This window comes from Osmia lignaria, chromosome 7 (assembly GCF_051020975.1).
Source record: "Osmia lignaria lignaria isolate PbOS001 chromosome 7, iyOsmLign1, whole genome shotgun sequence".
NCBI lineage: Eukaryota > Metazoa > Arthropoda > Insecta > Hymenoptera > Megachilidae > Osmia > Osmia lignaria.
Genome location: NC_135038.1, coordinates 4,713,825 through 4,733,380, shown reverse-complemented (window position 1 = coordinate 4,733,380; position 19,556 = coordinate 4,713,825). Strand labels below are relative to the sequence as shown.

Here is a 19,556-nt window from a genome sequence, read left to right as displayed (position 1 = left end):
AAGAGAAAAATCTTACAAGCTAATTGATAGATTACATGCTGATAAAATTGGTATCAAACAGTATAAAATGTGTGCTTTCAATTTTTTTTTTTTTTTTTTTTTTTTTTCTTTGAGCGGGTTCCGATGTAGTTTTCTTTTTCGGAAAAATACCTGTAAGAATGTTTCGACCATTGCACAGCTCACGGAATGTAAAATTCTTACATAGAAAAAGCGTGGTCTCAAATTACATAGACTGATTCGATTATTGCGTCAATTATTCTTTTTTTTTTAGAGGCATATACACTAGATAGCAGGTATACACTAATTACACATTTGTGCGTTTATGTTAGTATATGTCTGAGTAAAAAACAAATGTATTTATTGTATGGAATGATTACTTTTATCGACTGAAAACCTATGTTACTTATTGACATACCATGAAATATGCTGTCTAGTGTATGTAGTGTTTCACAGAAATTCAAGTATTAATACTAATATTAATGCGAAGACTAGAAAGCTAAATTCTTTTTAAACACTTAAACGATTGGTTAAATTATTATTTTCTTATACTTCGTTTTTTATACGATTAACACAATTAATAAAATATCTTAATCAAAGATTATAGAAAATCATGAAGTATCTAAAATAATTATTTACAAAATTGATAATGACTCTTAACAGCTGATGTTATCGATTTTAATTATTACAAAACTTCAACAACAAAAAGAACTGAAAAATATAATATTAGTATTTTTGCGTTTAAAATTACCAATCGGTTAAGTGTTTTAGTTAACTTGAAAAATAAATAATATTCCAAAGAAAAAATTGAGTCAACGGAATAAATCTCAATTTTCTGGTCAAAAAATTCTTCAGTTACTTTATCTGTAAAAATAATAAATCATTATTAAATATTTCATTAAATTATTAAAAAAAAATGATGTAATCGTTAATTACTCTGTAAACATGTGAGTGATCAGTCTTATACGATATTTTATAAATGGAGGAAGTTACAGTTAGACGTATAAAATTAATTCCACAGCGTACTCCTAATTAAGTACTTGATACGAGCTTTTCCCATACTTGTAAATATCATATTAGATTACATTGAAGCTATAAAAAGGGCAGTAAATCTTAGCTATGTTCTTTTGAAACTTCAACCCGATACACGTATTATATTTTATCATTATCGTTTAATTCATTCCTTTCCCATTTGAGCGTGAAATAGAATGTATACGAAAAAAGACAAAACTTAAGTTAAGAACAAAGTAGTACATAAGCTATGTATTTAACTTTTGTTTTTAAATTCGAATATAGTATCTATTAAATATCAATCCTTGAAATAAATATGTAAAAACAGTTTCAAAAGAACATAGATTATGTATGATCGTTTGGTTGATTAAAATTCCCATTTTGTAGCAGATTCATAATCTGTTTCCCCAAGACGTAATGCTCCATTCTTTCCTGCAGTAAGGTATCGCCCATCGATGTGTTTAATACAAATACGAGAAGGTTCTCGTAATTCCAGATAAAAACCATCAGAAGGTATATCAGAATCCACGGTTACTCCTTCGCTGTCCGCATGCCAGTACTTGTTATTCTGACCTGAAACGAGCAAAGATTGTAAAGTAAGCGATTTAAGGTATATAGGTATATATGTATTTAAAATACTTTACCTTTAAATCTAACAACTCCGCGTTCACATCTTTCTACTCTGATGGTCTCATAGATAGCCTTATTGCATTCTAATTTTGGACTAGATGAACTTTTAGGTCCTACGAATCCCTGTTCACAACGTAAAACTAAAACAGGTCTGTTCATTAAATAAAAATAATATTTGCTAACATCCGAGTCCAGTCCATTTACAGAATCCGCATTAGCATAGAGATGTCCAGAACGCTTGGTTGCTAAGAATTTTCCATTGTTAGCACGTAGAGCTACCGTACCGTCTTCTGATTGCCAGATTAAATCAAATAAAGCGTTGGAAGAACGTTTGTGCTCTGATGCCTGGATTCCTCCCCCAGCTTCGAGACTCCAGTAGCGATCTTGCATGGTACGTATATACCACCGTTTAGTTACACGGTCAAATTCAAGTTGGAAAGTTTCATGGCCGGATATCTCGTCTTGATTAGCTGTCACATCAACTCCTAGAACCACAATGGATGCTGATGCTATCTATAGAGGCTTTTAACATTATTTTAAACTTTAACGAATTGAAAGTTATAAATGAAAAGTTAAAATTTTAGAAAATTATTTCATTAAAAGACAAAGCAATAATCAAAGTAACTATAACTTATTTAAATATGAAATACCTTGTTTTACAGATACGTATCGTTGATTCAAGGCAGCAACAAAAGAAGCCTGCGGTAGTGATTCTTCCAAAGAGAATAATTCATCTCTCGTTACTGTCGTTGATCTTGATTTTAGAACAGCTTTACTTCCAATGGGTGCCAAGTACGCTCCATACAAATCTCTTTAATTCGTTATATTAGTTTTATTATTAGAAGATTACCTGAAGAGTGTAATAAAAAAAATAATAAAAGAAGTATCGATAGAACCAACCTGAGCGCAAGTAATCCAGCATGAAATTCGGCCGCGTAAAGGCAGTCTCTTGTACAGGTATCTAAGAGTTTTCCATCACGTGCAAGATATTTATTATTACAAGTATGAAGAGCATAATGACCACCCTCGAATTTAGAATGTTCTTGACCATCATCCTCTATCGAAGCAGGACGAAATTCTAACGTGAAAAGTGTATCCTCTCCCCAAGGAACTGGTGCATCTACATGGATTTCATCCTGCGTCGCACTTAAATGAGCGAAACGTTTTCTTCCAGCAGATTTCAGATTTACCTGTAAATTTTACATTTGTAGTTTCATCATAATAGTAAGTAGTTTTGAATCTTTCATTTCTTGATACATGAAATGTTTCTTACTTGCGGTCTAGCAGCAAGATGCACCAGCCAGTATTCAGGTTCACCCGGAGCTTTGGCTGTACATTTAAGCTCATCTTGACTAGAACCCAGGAAATATCCCCTCTGAATGTTTTTCAAAGCCCATCTTCCACTTCCTAATTTAATACAGAAAAGTAATTCTTGTTAATGATATTTCTTCTATTACTTATTAATATAAACAGGAAATATTGTTAGATACCATCAGAAGCTAGCTGAATTTGAAAAGCACAGCCAGGATCACTAGGATCCTCTGCTTCGCAGGTAACATTTCCAAACTGATCCACTGCCAAATAGCGATCCAAATGAGATCTAAGGTAAACTTGTTGTTCGCTACCTTCCAAAGTCCATAATTGTTTTTTCTTCAAACTTGAGCCATTTGCATTTATTTTAAATCCAAAAGTTTCAGCTGTAAGGTACTTAAATTTTCCATTTATCAATCCGACCTAAAAGTAATTACCGGATAAAGTTAACTTTTCTTATGATTTCTCATTTCATATAAATGATTTTGTAATAATTCATAATTACCGTCCATCCCGTTTTCTCGTTCGTATTTTCTGAACCAATATTTTCAGATCCGTTAGCCTGCATCATTGAATTGGTTTAATTAACGGATAATTTAGAAATAGGTGCCGCAAAAGTTCCACGGATTTGCTTCTGCAATAAATAATTCAATTGCAATGAATATAATCATCCGCGGATAATTAATCGTGAGGGTATGTATAAGAAATTTATTGTTTTAAATTAAAATAACAATTTTATTTTAAATAACTTTTCGTCTATATTTAATTATAGTGCATCGAAGAAATGTTTATAGTGACAGTTGTGCTGCGAAACGCCTTCTACGAACATACATGTCTGACCTAACCGGAAAAGTACTTGTATGTAGATAACGCGCTTCTTAATTTCGAACACCCCTACTTTTGTCCTGAAATTTTTTTTTCTCCAAGATATTTTATTTTCAACCCTCGACTTGATGACTCATTTCTACGTGGCTTCCGCCTGGGTGGGGCCAACTTCTCCAACGGGAACACGTTAAAAGGACTATTTCGTCCTTTATAAGTATAATTTTTTTTTATTCGTATTAGAATACTACATTTGTCTTTATTAATTGCAAAGCAAAGTACATATGATTTGTTTTCTACTTAGAAATCGTACGTTTATTCCTTATTCTAATTTTAAAATCCTTTTAAACGCATGAGCTGTTTTATTAATAAAAATGTCCAAATATTTAGAATATTTAACTATTTACACTTGTCAGAAACGATATAAATAAAAATTAAAATGTTTACGGAAAAAAAGGACACGAAATTCAAAACTTATTCATTAAACAGTAAACATAAAATCAATAATATGATAAGAAAGGCAGAACAATGAGTGAAGCTTCATTTGTTCAAATCAGGGTATCTTTAATTCATTTTGAATTTATATTGACAAATGATAGTAGTATAGGAATCGGAAACATAGAAAATTGAAAATATATAAATATGAAATAAAAAAAACTTAGAATCTAAGCGACAGTAACTGTTTGAAAATTTAGATAATATTTAAGTTTTTAATATTAAAATTTCTAGGTATGTCATCGTAGATGGTTTAAATGGGAAAACATTAGAAAACGAATGGACATCTTCAACAAAGATAACTAAACAATAAATAGTAATACATCGGCCTTTTCTCCGAGGGTGTGCAGATAATTTCCGTTAATCTAGTGACAGCGCCTGATGAATGAAAAACAATTGTGCGAGTTTAGATAAGTACAGTTAAAATCTATAAGTTCAATGAATGAATAAATAAATAGGAAAATAAATAATTATACGTGTGTATACCTACTAGGGTCAATATAATAACAATTTTTTAAGAGGCGTTATTCTTTTGTTGCTAAGTAGGTCTATAAATAAACTTGTCGAATAAAAAGAAGATATACGTATAGATCTATACCTGTTGTAGAATAACACTGAAAAAGTAAGAGAGAAAAGTACGCAAGAGAAGTACAAGTCACGAACGGCGAATTATATTCGTCACAACACAGATATACCCAGCAACTGACTTAACTCGCTTGTTCTTCTCCGACTGTGTTAAGGTCCCGCAGGATTTCCAACGCATGCGCAGCATCTGATTCCACCATAGAATTCAGGACTGTCTATAGAATTGTAGCATTGTAGGAGATGTTACAGGAATTTCTCTGTAAGTATTTATTACCTCAATTGATTCTTAATAATCAGGATGTAAAAAATAATCGAAATTACTCGAATGGAATTATAAAAATTACAATAAAATATGTTGGTTACTGTTTGTTAGTTAGAATTCCGTATATGATAAATTAGGTAAATCTAACAGATACATCTTTAATTTCATACGGCACTGTGGAATTCTGCCAGAATATCGCGCGTGCGCTGTTTTAATAAGGGGGTCGTGAATGATAGGGGATACAGAAAGAGGAAAAGGTGGGGAACAAGCATACATCGAACTGTCGGCTTTCTGAAGGACCGTGAACTGTAGATCGACGACCCTACTTTTGTGATCACCGTTTTCCCAATAGCAATGTCACCATTTTTTAATTTTAGGTATTATTTATTGTTTTGTTCTATAAATTAACTTTTGCATTATACAGACAGCTCATGTATAAGTATATTAGAAACATTATACTTATGATTAGGTTACTATGTATATTTGTAAAATTTACAATGCAACGTAATTAAAAAAAAATATTATATTATTTCATTATAGTAGCAAGTTTAAAATATCTTTTTTTTTTGTGAAAGATATACATATTTACGTAATTAGCAATTTAATCCTCTTAGATACAGTTAAACGGTATACAGTTATTTCGTCCTCTTTATGTTGCGATATAAACTTTCGCGATGATAATTACCTTTTTAAGAGCATTTTAGAGTTCGTTAATTTAAAATAGTAAACGGTACGTGCTTTGTTCCGAATCGTATAAATTTTTCTTGCAAAATATTTCGATTACCGTATCCTTAAATATAAAATATATTTTTTCATGTGAACGATGTCTGCAATATGAGTGCAGCATTCCAAGAAAGACGATTTTCAAACAAATTTTTTGTAAAAAGATATCTTGCTCTGTAACCGTAGTCCCTTTAATCCTAACGTTGCATTTTTATTATTTTTCTAGAACAAAAGGTTCTATTAATTCCGTGAAGCTTCGTTCCAAGTAACACGAATTTGAAATATTTGCTTAGCTGTAAATGTTATTTGCATTATTATAAACTTATAACAATTTTTATATTTCTACCTGGAAGAACTAAAAGGATAAAGTTTCTATGATCATTGATTAAAACATTTAATTATTGAAAACTTTATTTAGATCAGTGTGATACTTAAAATTTAATCCGATTTCGTATAGGAAGACTAATTGTAAGACTTTGGAGCGTGTCTAACAAGAAGCTACCACTAATTTGATTTTCTTCGCAAATCGCGGACGCAGAACAGCTTTAAATTTCTTTCCTTCTATTTACAATTAAATTTCGGTATAAAAGTATCAATATTATGTAGATTATCATTAATTAAATAACACGAATTATCGTGTATATTAATGAAAATAAATTTACTACAGCCTATGGTATGATATAACTTTTATAATCAAGTGTAAATGGCGCGTAATTATAACTAGGCTATCGTAAAATAAAGCAAAAAATTCATTAATTTTACTAAGTAGTACATTTGTTATAGAAGAAAGGTGTTTTTGCGATAGCCTAGATGCATCGAGCAACGTCGTTAAAGAAACTGTTACCGATGGAAGGAAAAGAAGAATAAATGTAGAAAAAGAGAAGAAAGAGTTCGTTGACCGCCAAAGAAAAGTCAGAAGCGTGACTGTAACCATGACTGTGATCGTAATCCTGATTGCAACCGTGATCGTAACCATGACCGACTTGCCTTTACAAATTCTTAGAAAGTTTTATGTGCGTTCACGCGTACATACACCTGCGTATGAGTTATACGGATATTACAATCATTTGTAGAAAATCTGCGCACCTTTCATGTAAGGTGTACGTTAAAACAAAAAGGAGATTTTCTACTTTATATCCATTTACTGTATTCTATACTAATTATTATTTCAAAATTGATAATATACATTATAGAAAGTTCTTTAAATATAACATTTATAGATATAATTAAGTCTAGTTAAATCGTACTAATAGTCTTCACTACCATTTCTTTACGTATTTCAAACAATTGTAATTAATAGTGTTTTAATTAAATAATTTTAAAGCGGATAAGTGGGGCTCGCGATACGCCCGTGAAGCGGATGAACGGAGAGTGGACAGGAAGTGGGCAGGAAACGGACGAGATGCGGGACCAACTCTCCCATAATCCGCTCCATGTCCGTCTTACTCACGCTCACGTGTGATGTTTTATAAAATATATTATTTCGAATAAGCTCTATGCATATAAAGTTTCCAGTCATAGTACAATTATTACTCCCTTTTTTTTAATTAATTAACTTCAAAATTCATAGATTTTGAATGTCAGATTTTAAATGAAGGATGCTTACAGGAAGCAGATAACGTTTGACACTTAACCTGAAACTTAACTATGGCCGTTTGATGTCGCATTATTGATTTATAAAGCAGTTTTTTTTTTTAAGAGATTAAAATGATATAAAGAGTAGTTTAATATTATATTTTATTGAATTTTGAAAGTAATAATTAAAATATAAAATGTTATACTCTCACAAAAAAATGTATTTTATGCTTATGACAATTGTTGCTGTCACATTAAGTATAATAATTTATCAGGTATATTAGCTAGATATCTAACACAGCAAAATATTTTAGAATAATTTACAACAAATGCATTCTCCTAGTATAATCTATTAAATATTGACATATCTATATATTTTTATAAAAATACTGAAAGACATTAATATAATACAAGTTTTATTAATATCTTCATTATAAATACAATTTTTTAATTAACGAAGTAAAATATTAATACAGTAAATGCTTATCATTATAGTAACTATTAAGTAAGCAATAAACATACAAAAATTTTGTAATTCACAATTGTTTATAAAAGTATTAAACGTTAACTTAGCAGTAATATCATTATTAATCAATAAAGTTTATGATTTTGAAAATAAACAAAATAATTTACAGATGTATTCAATTGAAATTGAAGGTGATAACAAATTATATTATTCAGGTATATAGAATACATTAAATTTTCAATATTTTTGTAAATGTGTGTAAAGTAATGATATAAAAATTAGAAAAATATTAACATTTCTTTCATATTTTTATACATATGTATATTTTTTTTTTCAGGAGAAGTACCTATAATTTTATGGTGGACTCCTTTTGGAACTGATGGGAAACTTAGAGATTGTGGACGTTATCAATGTTATTTTACCAACAATAGATCATTTCAGTATCATCAAAAGATAAAAGTAATCTGGTCTCAAGTATTAAATAACAAATGTTCGTTGTAAATCTATATTTAATACGTATCTTAATTTTCAGAGTATTCTTTTTTATGGTAGTGCTTTTCAAATTAATGATTTACCAACATGGAAATCTGACCAAGTTCCCTGGGGTTTACTTCACGAAGAATCTCCAAGAAACAACCCAATCCTAGTTCATCAGGAAGCTTTAAATCTTTTTACATACTCTTCAACATTTAGCAGATTTAGCGATGTACCTCTGACTCTCATAGATCTACCTGGAATTACAGAATTATTAAGTAGATAAATACAGTAAATCAAAACCTTTACATTGCATTATATATTTTTCATGTTTTTTCAACTTGAATTAATTTAGTACTTTTATATTTCAGGTAAAAAATACTTTGTTACAACGCAAGAAAAGACTAAATTAATGCATACAAAAAACCTTGCACCATTGCTTTACATACAATCAGACTGTGATACTGCAAGTAATAGAGATATTTATGTAGCGGAATTAATGAAATACATACGCGTAGATTCATATGGCGTATGTTTGAATAATGCTCAATTAGATACAAGGTGATACTTTATAGATTTGGAAAATGTTAATTGTAATAATTATATTATTTCTACAAATAACACATAACTATAATATAGGCTAAAGGAAAATTACCTTGAAACATTAAATAGCGAGGATTTTCTCTCTTTCATCAGCAATTACAAATTTACAATAGCTTTTGAAAATGCAGTCTGTCAAGATTATATCACGGAAAAATTGTGGAGGCCCCTTATTGTTGGATCTGTACCTATATATTATGGATCACCTTCATTTAAGGTATTACGATTTAAACTGTTATTTTAATGATTCTTTTTAATACATCAATAGGTTGATTTTTATTTTTAAAGTAAAGTAAATCGTATAATGTGACTTCTTTCATTCTCAAAAAGAAATTAAACATTCTTAGGATTGGCTTCCAAATAATATGTCTGCAATTTCAATGTTGGAATTTAAAGATCCAATAAGTTTGGCCAATTTTTTACACGAACTTTCTTCCAATGAAACTGAATATGATAAATATTTATCACATAAATTAATTGATAATTATGAAATACCTAATCAAAGACTTAAGAAAGCATTAGAAAAGAATAAAAGATGGTTTCGAAATGAATTTGGAAATTACGTCGAAGAATTCGAATGTTTTATTTGCGAAAATTTAGAAAAATCAAGGAAAACGAAATTTGTTAATAAGGAACATTATGAATGTCCACTGCCAATAAACCCGTTAACAAATAAGATTGATCATAATAATTGGTGGGTAAAGCAATGGATTTTAGAAAAGTGTAGTGCAAAATTATTAACTTATTATTTACTAAATAATTTGACAATTAATATGGACAATTTCGAAAAAGAAAAACTGCAATTGTATAACAATAATGACTGCTAAGTTACTGGTACTTAAGTAATTTTCGTTGAGTAATAATACTCTTGAAATTCTTTGCATTTAATTTTATATATTTTTTATATTTTGAAAGTATTATATATAATAATCATAATATCATAAGGGAAGAAGTTTTCTATTTTTCACTTACCAATTTAGTGAAATGAAATCCTAATGTATAATTAAGTTCAGTTCGTTAGTTTAGTTTGCACAATAGGAGCAGGTACTTTCATTAAATCACAAAGATCATTCCTGATTGATCGAAGTTCGGATACCGGTTGTTCCCAATCGGTAACATTTAATTTAGTCAAAAGTTTAGTTAACTCCTCTTCCGAAAGGTCCATTTCTTCTCCGTATAGAGTTAAAGCTTCGTAGGTTTTTGTAGCAGCAACCTTTCGTATGCACCTGTACTTATGACAAAGAAAGATGCTCAGTTGGCAAAATGCTCTCTTCGCTACTGGTCCATGTATCTAAAAACAAGAAATTGCCCAGTTATCCTAAAAATATGTTGTTATTTTTGTGATATTCAATATCAAAATATACCTGCAAAAGCTGACAAAAAACATTTATACTGCTGATTACCAACTTGGTATTGCTTGTATTTTTAATTTCAACCTTAAGTAGTATTAAAATTCGTTCCGCAATTCCATTCTTAGAATCATCAAGAACAATTTGTATACATCCGGAACTAAGTAAACGATCCAAAAAGGCCAGCATGGACGTAATCATTCTTTCATTTTTATGACTTTCTTCAAAAATTTGTAAAATCTTATAACATAAATTTGTCAGGCCTAATTCATCTATTTCTTGTAAATAAGAAAATAAAGAAACGCTAGAATGTTTAACCTAAACAAAAGAGTATCGTAAATTTTACGTCAAAATACAAAATATTTAATCGCTTGTACGATCAGGATGATTACCAAAGATTCACTTAAGCCTCCGACACTAAATACAATTCCTCGTAAGAGGTTCATCGTGTACGGAGGATAAGATAACATCTTAATAAATCGTGGAAAAGTAGCAGATTCCATTCGCCATTCCATACTTTCTTTACACTCGTCATAAGGGAAAATAGTTTTTAATTCCTCGTGATACGGAATGTTCGGTAGAGGAGGATCACTGTGAATAAGCGCACTGAAAACAATTCCAGCTTGTGCTCGAATTCCATCAATTCTTTCAACAGCTTGCTGTGCAATTCCTCCAATAATATTTGCCATTAGCTCCTCGTTTAATACTGAGACTAGCTTTGCTTGTGACACTAAATTCGTTAGCATCTGGAATTATTTAAAGAACATTCATTTAGATTTTTACATTGATAAATTCAATATAACTGATAATAAAGTAGGTCTTTACATGTAAGCCGTTCATAGCTGCTTCTCGTACCCAAGCTCCTATATCTCCACGACTATCTATTGTATATTCCTTCAATGCTAACAAATAACAACGATACAAGTCGGGTACGAATGCCTGCCACTTATCTAAAAAGTATACAAATCTTGATCATTCTAAATGAAATATATATTAAAATTTTTTTCCAAAAATAAGAAACAAACCAGCTTCTTTAACTCCTAAAGTTTGACAGACCATTATCAAAGCATGGATAGCTTCTTTTCTACTCTCTGCCCATTTCAAAGTACTCGCTGATATTTCAATACACTTAATCAGAGCCTCTATTATATCTTTTATTCTTTCACAAAGTATGAATAAAGGAAAATATCCTGAAAAAAGATTAATGAAAGTAGTATCGAGTCGTTTTAGGATCCGAATATTTTGTGTATTACCTATGGCCTGTGCAAAACCAATTCGGACCAACTGATTGTTTGATTGCAAATTATCGAGATAACGATTAATTACAGCATTACGGTCTTCGCTATCTAGATTGGCATAATATTTTCGAAAAAATTCTGTATGAGTTTCGGCAGCTTTTATTTTTACCGTGGATACTTCATGGCTCAAACATTCTTCTAAAAGATCCTGCCAGTCATCTGCAAAAGTTATAGCAAATATTTAATACAAATACAATGATAAAAAATCTATTAGTAATAATTAACTTACAAATCATTTCCCTGGATATTGGAAAATGAACGATAGAGCATTTCTTTATAAGTACAGCACAAGCTTGCTTCATTAACTCTCCTCCAAGACCTTTGAATTGTCCTCTTTTTCTAAAAGTGCTCACTATATTTCTTATATTTTCTACCGCTGACGCCCCAATGATATTTTCAATGTTGTCATTAAAACAATTGTGCAATGCTTCCAATATCTCTGCAATAGCCAATACCGCACCGTGTCTGATATTTAAGTCGATAGAATTTAACATATCTAATAAGTTTGGTAAAACTGTGTCTTTAATGTAATTTGGATCTATAGGGGTTAAATTAAATAGAGCCTTGGCCGAAAGTTCTCTAAGTGCTGTATCCCAATGAGTTACTTTTCTTGTGACTAAATGATCGATCAGAGGTTTTGTATATTCTTCATACTGTGCAATTTGCGTACTAATCTTTAAGTATGCATGATTTCTAACACCAACTTCGAAATAATCAGCAATAGTAAGTATTTCTATTCCGTGGGGAAAGTTACCCTGTCTACCCACATTCTCTTGAAACGCCGCGGAGGCGGCTCTTCTACAATTAATTTCTCTATCGAAACAAGTAACAACTAATAACATAGCTGCAATCTCTTTTACGTAGGGTTGAAAAATATCAGAATCGTATGCTCTTGCGAATGACCAACAAACATAACAGGCAGCATCTCTGATCAAGTATCCAATTGATCCATAAGCACGTGGTTCATCGAATACCAATGCCTGAACAACAACTGGTATCACATCCTTTAATCGATGAGGCAAAAGAAGTCCGCGCCGTCCTAATTCTGCTAATGCTAAGCAACCACCGTGCCAGGCAGAATCTGATTCTCGACCAGAGAAAAGGTTTAATACAAATCCTACTACTTCGTCTGCTAAATCTATTGGTAATCTTGCTGTTATTCTACCAATTCCTTTTGCAGCAGACCACCGTATTGTAATTACTTTATCTCTGAGCCCTTGTATAAGTTGCTCGATAATATCTTCTATCGCCGGTGGAATATCCTGATCGTCGTGATAAAACGGAATATTTTTAGCTTCTTCTACGCTTTCTATAGTATTACTATTTTTAGCATTTGGTAGCAAGGATATTGGTCTACTAGCTTTCTGATATCTCCATGAAGCTAATTTTGTTCCTAATAATACCAAACCAATTCTTTGTACAATCTTTATCCCGAACTTCCGAATGAGATCGGCGGGATTATCGTTCAAATGGAACTGTAAAACTTTGTCTAAAATTATTTGGATGTGCGGTTTAACGTCTTCTCTTGCGTTGTGTTTTAATATCGCCGCTATAACGGCTAAAGGACCGTGTCTTAAGGGGTCATCTTCCACGCACTGTAAACTCCAAATTATCATTTCTCCCAAATATACGTTTTTAACGTCTGATCTTGTTAAGAAATTGGCAATTAAGAAAACTGCAGCTACCGCACAAGCATCCTTTGACAAGCAAAATAGTTTACATATCTTTATAATTCTGACTATTATCGATTCTTCTAATGTCACATCAGAGACTTCCAGCCGCGATAGTGGAAACGGTATCTTTGAAATGATAGAAAGCCAAATCAGAAGTACATAGCGAGATTCCCATGTTTCTACATCATTTATATCTTGCTTTTCCAGCATCCGCAAAACAGGAAGGAGATCTGTCACCTATATCGAATTAAATCAATTATTTCAAAACTTAAATGTTATTATCAATCAAGTTATAAGATGGTATAGTATACCTCATGTGGGAGATACGTAACAATGTTTTTGTACGTCTTGACTGACATAACAACAAAAATATATTTGAAAGCATTATGTTGCATGCTCTCTGTAGAATTTTCATCTTTGATGATACCAATCAGTGGTTGTAGAATGTCATCTAAATATGGATCCAGTAATTGCCTTTGATCCTGATACTGCGACAAGATAAAGTTGAAACGATCTCGATTTTTTTCAACAAGACTCGAAGAAAGATCAGCTTTTTTCAATTCCGAAATCAAAGCTATCACTTCATCAATTTCCTTAAACGCACTGAATCCACAACCAATTACGTCCGAGTCCGGACAATCATTCAACACCATTTTTTTTCTTTATGATTATTCTTCTTATTCACAGAAGTTATTACCATCAATTAACGTGCATTTTTAAACAGTTCAGTTTGTACAAAATCTAAACGTACAAAACACAGATTCTTTCGAATGGTTTCACGAGGAAAAGATGCGAAATTGTAACGCATGCGCCGCGGCACAACAAACTTTACAATTATACTGTATGTATTTTATTAAATATTCAAGTTTTTCTTTACTTTTAATATGTTATTATATGATACAATTGTGGTTTACAAATATCATTTCAATTTGGGTATCAAAAATTAATCTACTTGATGAGTTATAAGTATATTATAAATGATGTTTATAAATATTTTTGTAACTAATGATAAAGAGAAAGAATTTTACAGAAATTAAGCTTTTGCTATAACATTGTGATACATAGTCAATCTTCAAATCAGAAACAACATTACAAATGAAAGTCTTTTTGTTTATCACAGTCTAAGATTTTTAATGAATCTGAAGTCTAAGTTGTTGTATGCAGTGGGCTATTATAATTTCTAATGGTAAATGAAAATGATGTTTTTATTATTTCATTTTTCATAAAGATTCTTACCAATATATATAAAGGTTTATAAGATATGTATAAACCTTTAATTTTGTTTATACAAAGTTAAATTCAATTGTAATAGAAGATATGATAATTTAAAATTTAATGTTAAAAGATATAAGTGAAAAAGAAATACGTAAGGTCTTCACGCATAATGCATATAGGAAAAAGCTTGAAAAATCTTAATATAATATACTTCAATGTTTATATGCACAGATTTGAAAAATATAGAACAATTCAAATTACTTTTCAAGGAAATCTTTTTCTTTTATTATTAGTCATTACTATATAATAGAATCATGCATTGTTTCTATTAAATTACTTGTAAAATTTTTGTAGTAAAATTTGTATTTATCATAATTGGGGAAATGATGTATTACTTTATTTTAATTGCTAAATATAATTTTTATAAAAATTAAAGGGACATAACCTTCTGTAATAAATTTTTAAGAAAACGTATAATTTTTAATTCATAACTTATGCTTTATATCATGAGCTTGCTGAATTACTTCTGCAGGTCAATGGTACGTCGAATTTTCATTGAAAATTATTGAACAGATAAGAAAATTTAAATAATAAGTAAAATTATTCTTCAATAAAATGAATGTGCTGCCCACGGTACCGTTTCACTAAAGTGGTAGAGCCAAGAACTTCTAGGTTTTGGAAAAATGGAGGTCGTAGCTCGATCGAAATCAGAATCAGTCTTGTATAAGAAGATCTAAATCGCGTGTCTTTCTTGTGAGAGAACTCATTTTTAACAGACATTATTGCTTCTTAATAATTTGTTTTCTTCATAACTTCAAAATCTGAAAAGTAAAAATCGATTTTTACGCAGTAAAATGCAGGAGAGACGGTACATCCCCATTGTATGCTTTTTCTTGTTTCACTTTTAAATTCATAGTTTTTAATGAATTTTTAAGTATTCCCTTTGTATCAGAAGATGAATTATTATTTTTAAAACATATTTTCTTATACATAATCTTTCAGTTCTTTGAAATATCACTTTGAACTATGCTGTTATAATTACCTTACTTTATTTCTTCCCTGAGCTCTTTAATTTCTTTCTTATTATTTATAATTAACTGCTACATTATGTAATTGATCAATTTATGTATATTCTTTATATTATGATTAGCTAGGATTGTTAAGCTTACATAATTTCATAATACATTTATTTTTGCAGTTCTTATGAGATAATACGTTGGATGTGCGATATTTATGGAAAATGAAATCGATGAAAGCAAAGACCAAAAGTAAAAAACCTAATGGGAAATTTGGAAAAGTTAAATTCCCTCCAACAGAAGTTACCACTATAAATCCAGATTTATCTCAACTAAGTCAACCAATTGATACAAGCGTTTCAAATCTGTATCGTGCAACCAAAATTTTAGAAAGCGGCAGCGAAGAAATTAAATCTATTTTGACATATGAATGTGATCTGGTATACGAATGTCGTATATGCAGAAGTTTATTTAGAAGTTTGGTTAATTTCATCTCGCATAAACGTATTTACTGTAAAGAAAAATTTGATGTCACATTTACTAAGAATTCTTTCAATGATTATACTACAGTACGTTCTATTCTGTTTATTATAATACAAAGTTAAAGTAACAAGTAATTTTTCTAACAGCAAATGAATTACTGATCTAAATAATACTAATACAATTAGATATTTTTATTTAAATGTTGTTATCTCTTATGCTATATTATTGATTTTTGTTATTAAAAATAAGTTATTTATATAATATTTCAAATATAGAATGCATTAAAAGTATTCCAAATTTTTAACTGCAACTTGATTTAAAAAATATATATAAAGATTATGTATATGCATATATATTTTACAGGCTTTTACAAGTGAATCAAATAATAAGAAACCAGAGAAATTGCTTCAAGAGGTTTGTGGAAATGATAGAATCTTGAGAAGTCAAGTTTTTAAAAAAGAAGAAAAAAAGGATCTCACTTCTGTTGTTAATATGTTACAGAAAAAACAAACAGAAAATTTACGAAGTAACACAGAATGGATCTGTTTGGAAACTGTGCAGTCAAATTCATCAGCAGTTTATCAAACTGTTGAGTCAATAGTTTCAAATCAAGATCATAGAGATTTAATGAAAGCACAGGTATTGTTTACAAATAACTGATTAAAAACAAAGATAATTAACAAAGTAATGTTACGTGAAATATTTTATTATAAATTCAATGATATTTAGGTAACAGAGCTAACAGATATGATAAGTGGACAAACTGCAGTGTTAAATTCAAATGGACACCTTGTACAGTCTATCGAAGAGTCAAACAGTAACAGCAGGACTGAAAGCAGTAGTGCAGAAGGAATTAGTAAAACTCCTGAAGTTTGTACTATATGCAATGCGAGGTTTTCAACAAAGAAAACGTTAGCTGTTCATACAAAGACATTGCATACATCTCACAGGTTATGTTTTCCCTGCCCATTTTGTTCTGCTACATTTGCAAATACTTGGAGTGTTTATCGACATCTCTTTAAAAGTACGTACAATATATATATATATAGTTTGCATAAGTGATCAATGACATTTAAATTAGAAACGTGTTAGCTTTCATTAACCCGTCTTATAGCTCATAGGAAAACCAGTGAAGAAGTACGGAAACTTAGGTCACAGATTCAGGAAAAAGCATACATGAAGGATACGACTGTTGCCGAGGATTTACAAAAAGAAGATGCCAACAAAACTTTAACGAACGATGCATTAAGAATTAATGAAACTCAGGTATCTCGGTTATCAATGTAATACGTTAATTTTCATCAAAATATTGTTAATTTAAAACATAGTATTTTGATAGGAATGGATGGATCACTTAGAATCTGATGCAGAATTGCAAAGATGCGGTGGTTGTGGAAAAAGATTTGATAGGAAGGCAGCCTTGTCCGCTCATTCACAGTATTGCCATAGGCGTGTTGCAGCCTGTGAAAGCACAAATAAAGTAAAAAGAGTGAATAAAATTTCACCAGATCCTATTCCAAAGGAAAATATAATTATTAATCCAGAAATTCAGAAGAATTTGAATGCAGAAAATTGTTCTATTTCGACTGAAATTAATCATAGTAACGAAACACCTATTCGCGTAGAATCCGTTGCAACATTAAGTAAAGAAGATTGGGAAATGTTAGATACTGAAAAATTAAGTTCTCAAAATGAACCGAACAAAGAAATTGCGGCAGTTTATACAAATGGAGTAGTAAAAACTACGGAGAAAAGCAACGTTCCTTCTACAAGTGATATTTCTGATCCTATAGAGATTGTGTATACTAATATAAATAAACCAAAAATCAATGTTGGAAGTAGAAAAAGAAAAGGCAAGGATAGTCCAAAAAGATTAAGTAACAGTCCAGGTAAGTTACATATTACGTCGATAACATTTATATTTAATTATACGAGATATTTTCTGTGAAATCAAAATTTTTATTTTCAGCAAATGTTACAAGAAACATATCTTTGGATATAAATACTGAACAAGCTGCAGAAATGAAAAACGTGGATAACGTATTATTAATGGAAGAAAAAGTGGCTTCGATAATAAATCTTCCAAAACTTCAGTGCCTTAAGTGTAAACGAAAATTCATGTCAGCAACTAATTTAAGAAGACATGCTGCCATTCATATTGGTTGGAACCGTTATCGATGTAAACTTTGCAATTTTAAATGTTTCGTCAAGTGCGATTGTGTAGCACATTGTAATAAAATGCATAACGCTCAGAACAATCGTGTTATCATAGAAGATATGATAGGTCTAATCCCAGAGAATCAATCTATACGTGATCAAACTATTATGGTGGATATAACAAACTTAGAAAAGGAGTCCAGTACTCCGGAAGTTATAGAAGAACGTGTAGAATCAGAAGTTCAAGTCGAAGAAAAAACTGTAATCGAAAAAGAAAAGGAAAAAGAGAAAGAAAAGGAAAAGGAGAAGGAAAAGGAAAAGGAGAAAGAAAAGGAAAAGGAGAAAGAAAAAGAAAAGGAGAAAGAAAAAGAAAAGGAGAAAGAAAAAGAAAAGGACAAAGAAAAAGAAAAGGAGAAAGAAAAAGAAAAGGAGAAAGAAAAAGAAAAGGAAAAAGAGAAAGAAAAGGAAAAGAAGAAAGAAAAGGAAAAGGAAAAAGAAAAGGAAAAAGAAAAGGAAAAGGAGAAAGACAATGAACAGGAGAAAGAAAAAGAAAAGGAGGAAGACAAAAAAATAACAAACACAGATTCGACAATGCATCAAGAAATAGTTCACATAAATGGAGAATCTCAACAAGAGGCATCAACTATTAATACTAAGGAACAAAATAATCTATTGGATCCTGATGTTAGAAAAATGGTAATGGAAGTTATATTTGGGCCACCTGAAATGGATTCTACGAAACAAGTAGACAAAAAAGAAGAGCTAGAAAGTATAAAAGATAATGAAACAGCACAATCGAGCTGTTCCGATTTAAAAGAAGGCGACAATATGTCTATGCAAAATCATTCAAAACCGCAACGTCCTATTCGCAATAAAATAAAACCTTTAAACAAGGATTTTATTTATGATTTAAAAGATGTAACGTTTCGAAAGGACTCTTTACTTATAAAACCTTTTAGTAAAACATTGGGTAAAAAGCCGCTGGTACTGGATGAAGACGGTTTGGACGTAGAACAAGCGTCCAAACGTTTTAAATCTATACAAAATGCTAAAATATCAATTCTTTGTGAGAACAGCGTTATAGACAAATGCGATATTAAGCTTAAAGAAGATGTAAAAAATAGTCTTACTTTTCCTCAGTGCCACAGTTAGTTAGCAAAAAGTGTATAATATTGAAACTAACGAAATCATGTTCAATTAATTTTTTCATTCGTTTGAAGAAATGAAATTTTAGTAAACGTGTATATTGTTGTTTATAAATACGTATATATATTATAATATATATTTGCTCATCAATATTAACAGGTTTAAGATTGAAATATCGTCGTTTCTTTTTCGTTTTGTTATGATTTCTAATAATTCAGTTTTTTAAAATATCGTTTTCTTTAAAAAAAAAAAAAATAATCAGAAGGTT

The 19,556-nt window shown here is 30.4% G+C and overlaps 4 protein-coding genes across 11 annotated transcripts; 2 read left to right on the top strand and 2 right to left on the bottom strand.

Annotated features, from left to right (window-relative positions):
- Nucleotides 1-233: 233 nt before the first annotated feature.
- Nucleotides 234-3,583, bottom strand: singed (fascin domain-containing protein singed). Its single transcript, XM_034336059.2, has 7 exons — nucleotides 3,455-3,583; nucleotides 3,129-3,372; nucleotides 2,912-3,045; nucleotides 2,539-2,828; nucleotides 2,289-2,449; nucleotides 1,653-2,123; nucleotides 234-1,581 (listed from the first exon to the last, which is right to left on the bottom strand). Exons 1-7 carry the CDS (start codon nucleotides 3,518-3,520, stop codon nucleotides 1,376-1,378), a joined length of 1,572 nt encoding a protein of 523 aa, XP_034191950.1. The 5' UTR covers nucleotides 3,521-3,583; the 3' UTR covers nucleotides 234-1,375.
- A 1,406-nt stretch (nucleotides 3,584-4,989) lies between these two features.
- On the top strand, nucleotides 4,990-9,927 carry FucTB (alpha-(1,3)-fucosyltransferase 10). Of its 3 annotated transcripts, XM_076689071.1 has the most exons (9): nucleotides 4,990-5,110; nucleotides 5,305-5,490; nucleotides 7,161-7,292; nucleotides 8,047-8,092; nucleotides 8,215-8,336; nucleotides 8,410-8,629; nucleotides 8,723-8,912; nucleotides 8,991-9,168; nucleotides 9,299-9,927. In XM_076689071.1, the coding sequence occupies exons 3-9, from the start codon at nucleotides 7,197-7,199 to the stop codon at nucleotides 9,776-9,778; spliced, it is 1,332 nt and encodes a 443-aa protein (XP_076545186.1). In that variant the 5' UTR covers nucleotides 4,990-5,110; nucleotides 5,305-5,490; nucleotides 7,161-7,196; the 3' UTR covers nucleotides 9,779-9,927. The 3 variants fall into 3 exon arrangements, with proteins under 3 accessions (XP_076545186.1, XP_034191952.2, XP_034191953.2); XM_034336061.2 differs by lacking the exon at nucleotides 5,305-5,490 and having other exon boundaries at nucleotides 5,014-5,110; XM_034336062.2 differs by lacking the exons at nucleotides 4,990-5,110; nucleotides 5,305-5,490 and having other exon boundaries at nucleotides 7,190-7,686.
- Nucleotides 9,928-9,960: 33 nt separating this feature from the next.
- On the bottom strand, nucleotides 9,961-13,924 carry TBCD (tubulin folding cofactor D). The gene is made up of 8 exons (XM_034336051.2): nucleotides 13,583-13,924; nucleotides 11,828-13,508; nucleotides 11,554-11,757; nucleotides 11,326-11,490; nucleotides 11,126-11,250; nucleotides 10,693-11,046; nucleotides 10,316-10,618; nucleotides 9,961-10,242 (listed from the first exon to the last, which is right to left on the bottom strand). Exons 1-8 carry the CDS (start codon nucleotides 13,922-13,924, stop codon nucleotides 9,961-9,963), a joined length of 3,456 nt encoding a protein of 1,151 aa, XP_034191942.2.
- A 71-nt stretch (nucleotides 13,925-13,995) lies between these two features.
- On the top strand, nucleotides 13,996-19,546 carry LOC117609565 (zinc finger protein 800). Of its 6 annotated transcripts, XM_076689062.1 has the most exons (8): nucleotides 15,151-15,354; nucleotides 15,685-16,071; nucleotides 16,349-16,399; nucleotides 16,487-16,624; nucleotides 16,715-17,009; nucleotides 17,100-17,251; nucleotides 17,325-17,874; nucleotides 17,955-19,546. In XM_076689062.1, the coding sequence occupies exons 2-8, from the start codon at nucleotides 15,727-15,729 to the stop codon at nucleotides 19,292-19,294; spliced, it is 2,871 nt and encodes a 956-aa protein (XP_076545177.1). In that variant the 5' UTR covers nucleotides 15,151-15,354; nucleotides 15,685-15,726; the 3' UTR covers nucleotides 19,295-19,546. The 6 variants fall into 6 exon arrangements, with proteins under 6 accessions (XP_076545176.1, XP_076545174.1, XP_076545175.1 ...); XM_076689061.1 differs by lacking the exon at nucleotides 15,151-15,354 and adding an exon at nucleotides 13,996-14,112 and having other exon boundaries at nucleotides 16,349-16,624; XM_076689059.1 differs by lacking the exon at nucleotides 15,151-15,354 and adding an exon at nucleotides 14,307-14,457 and having other exon boundaries at nucleotides 16,349-16,624.
- Nucleotides 19,547-19,556: the final 10 nt, after the last annotated feature.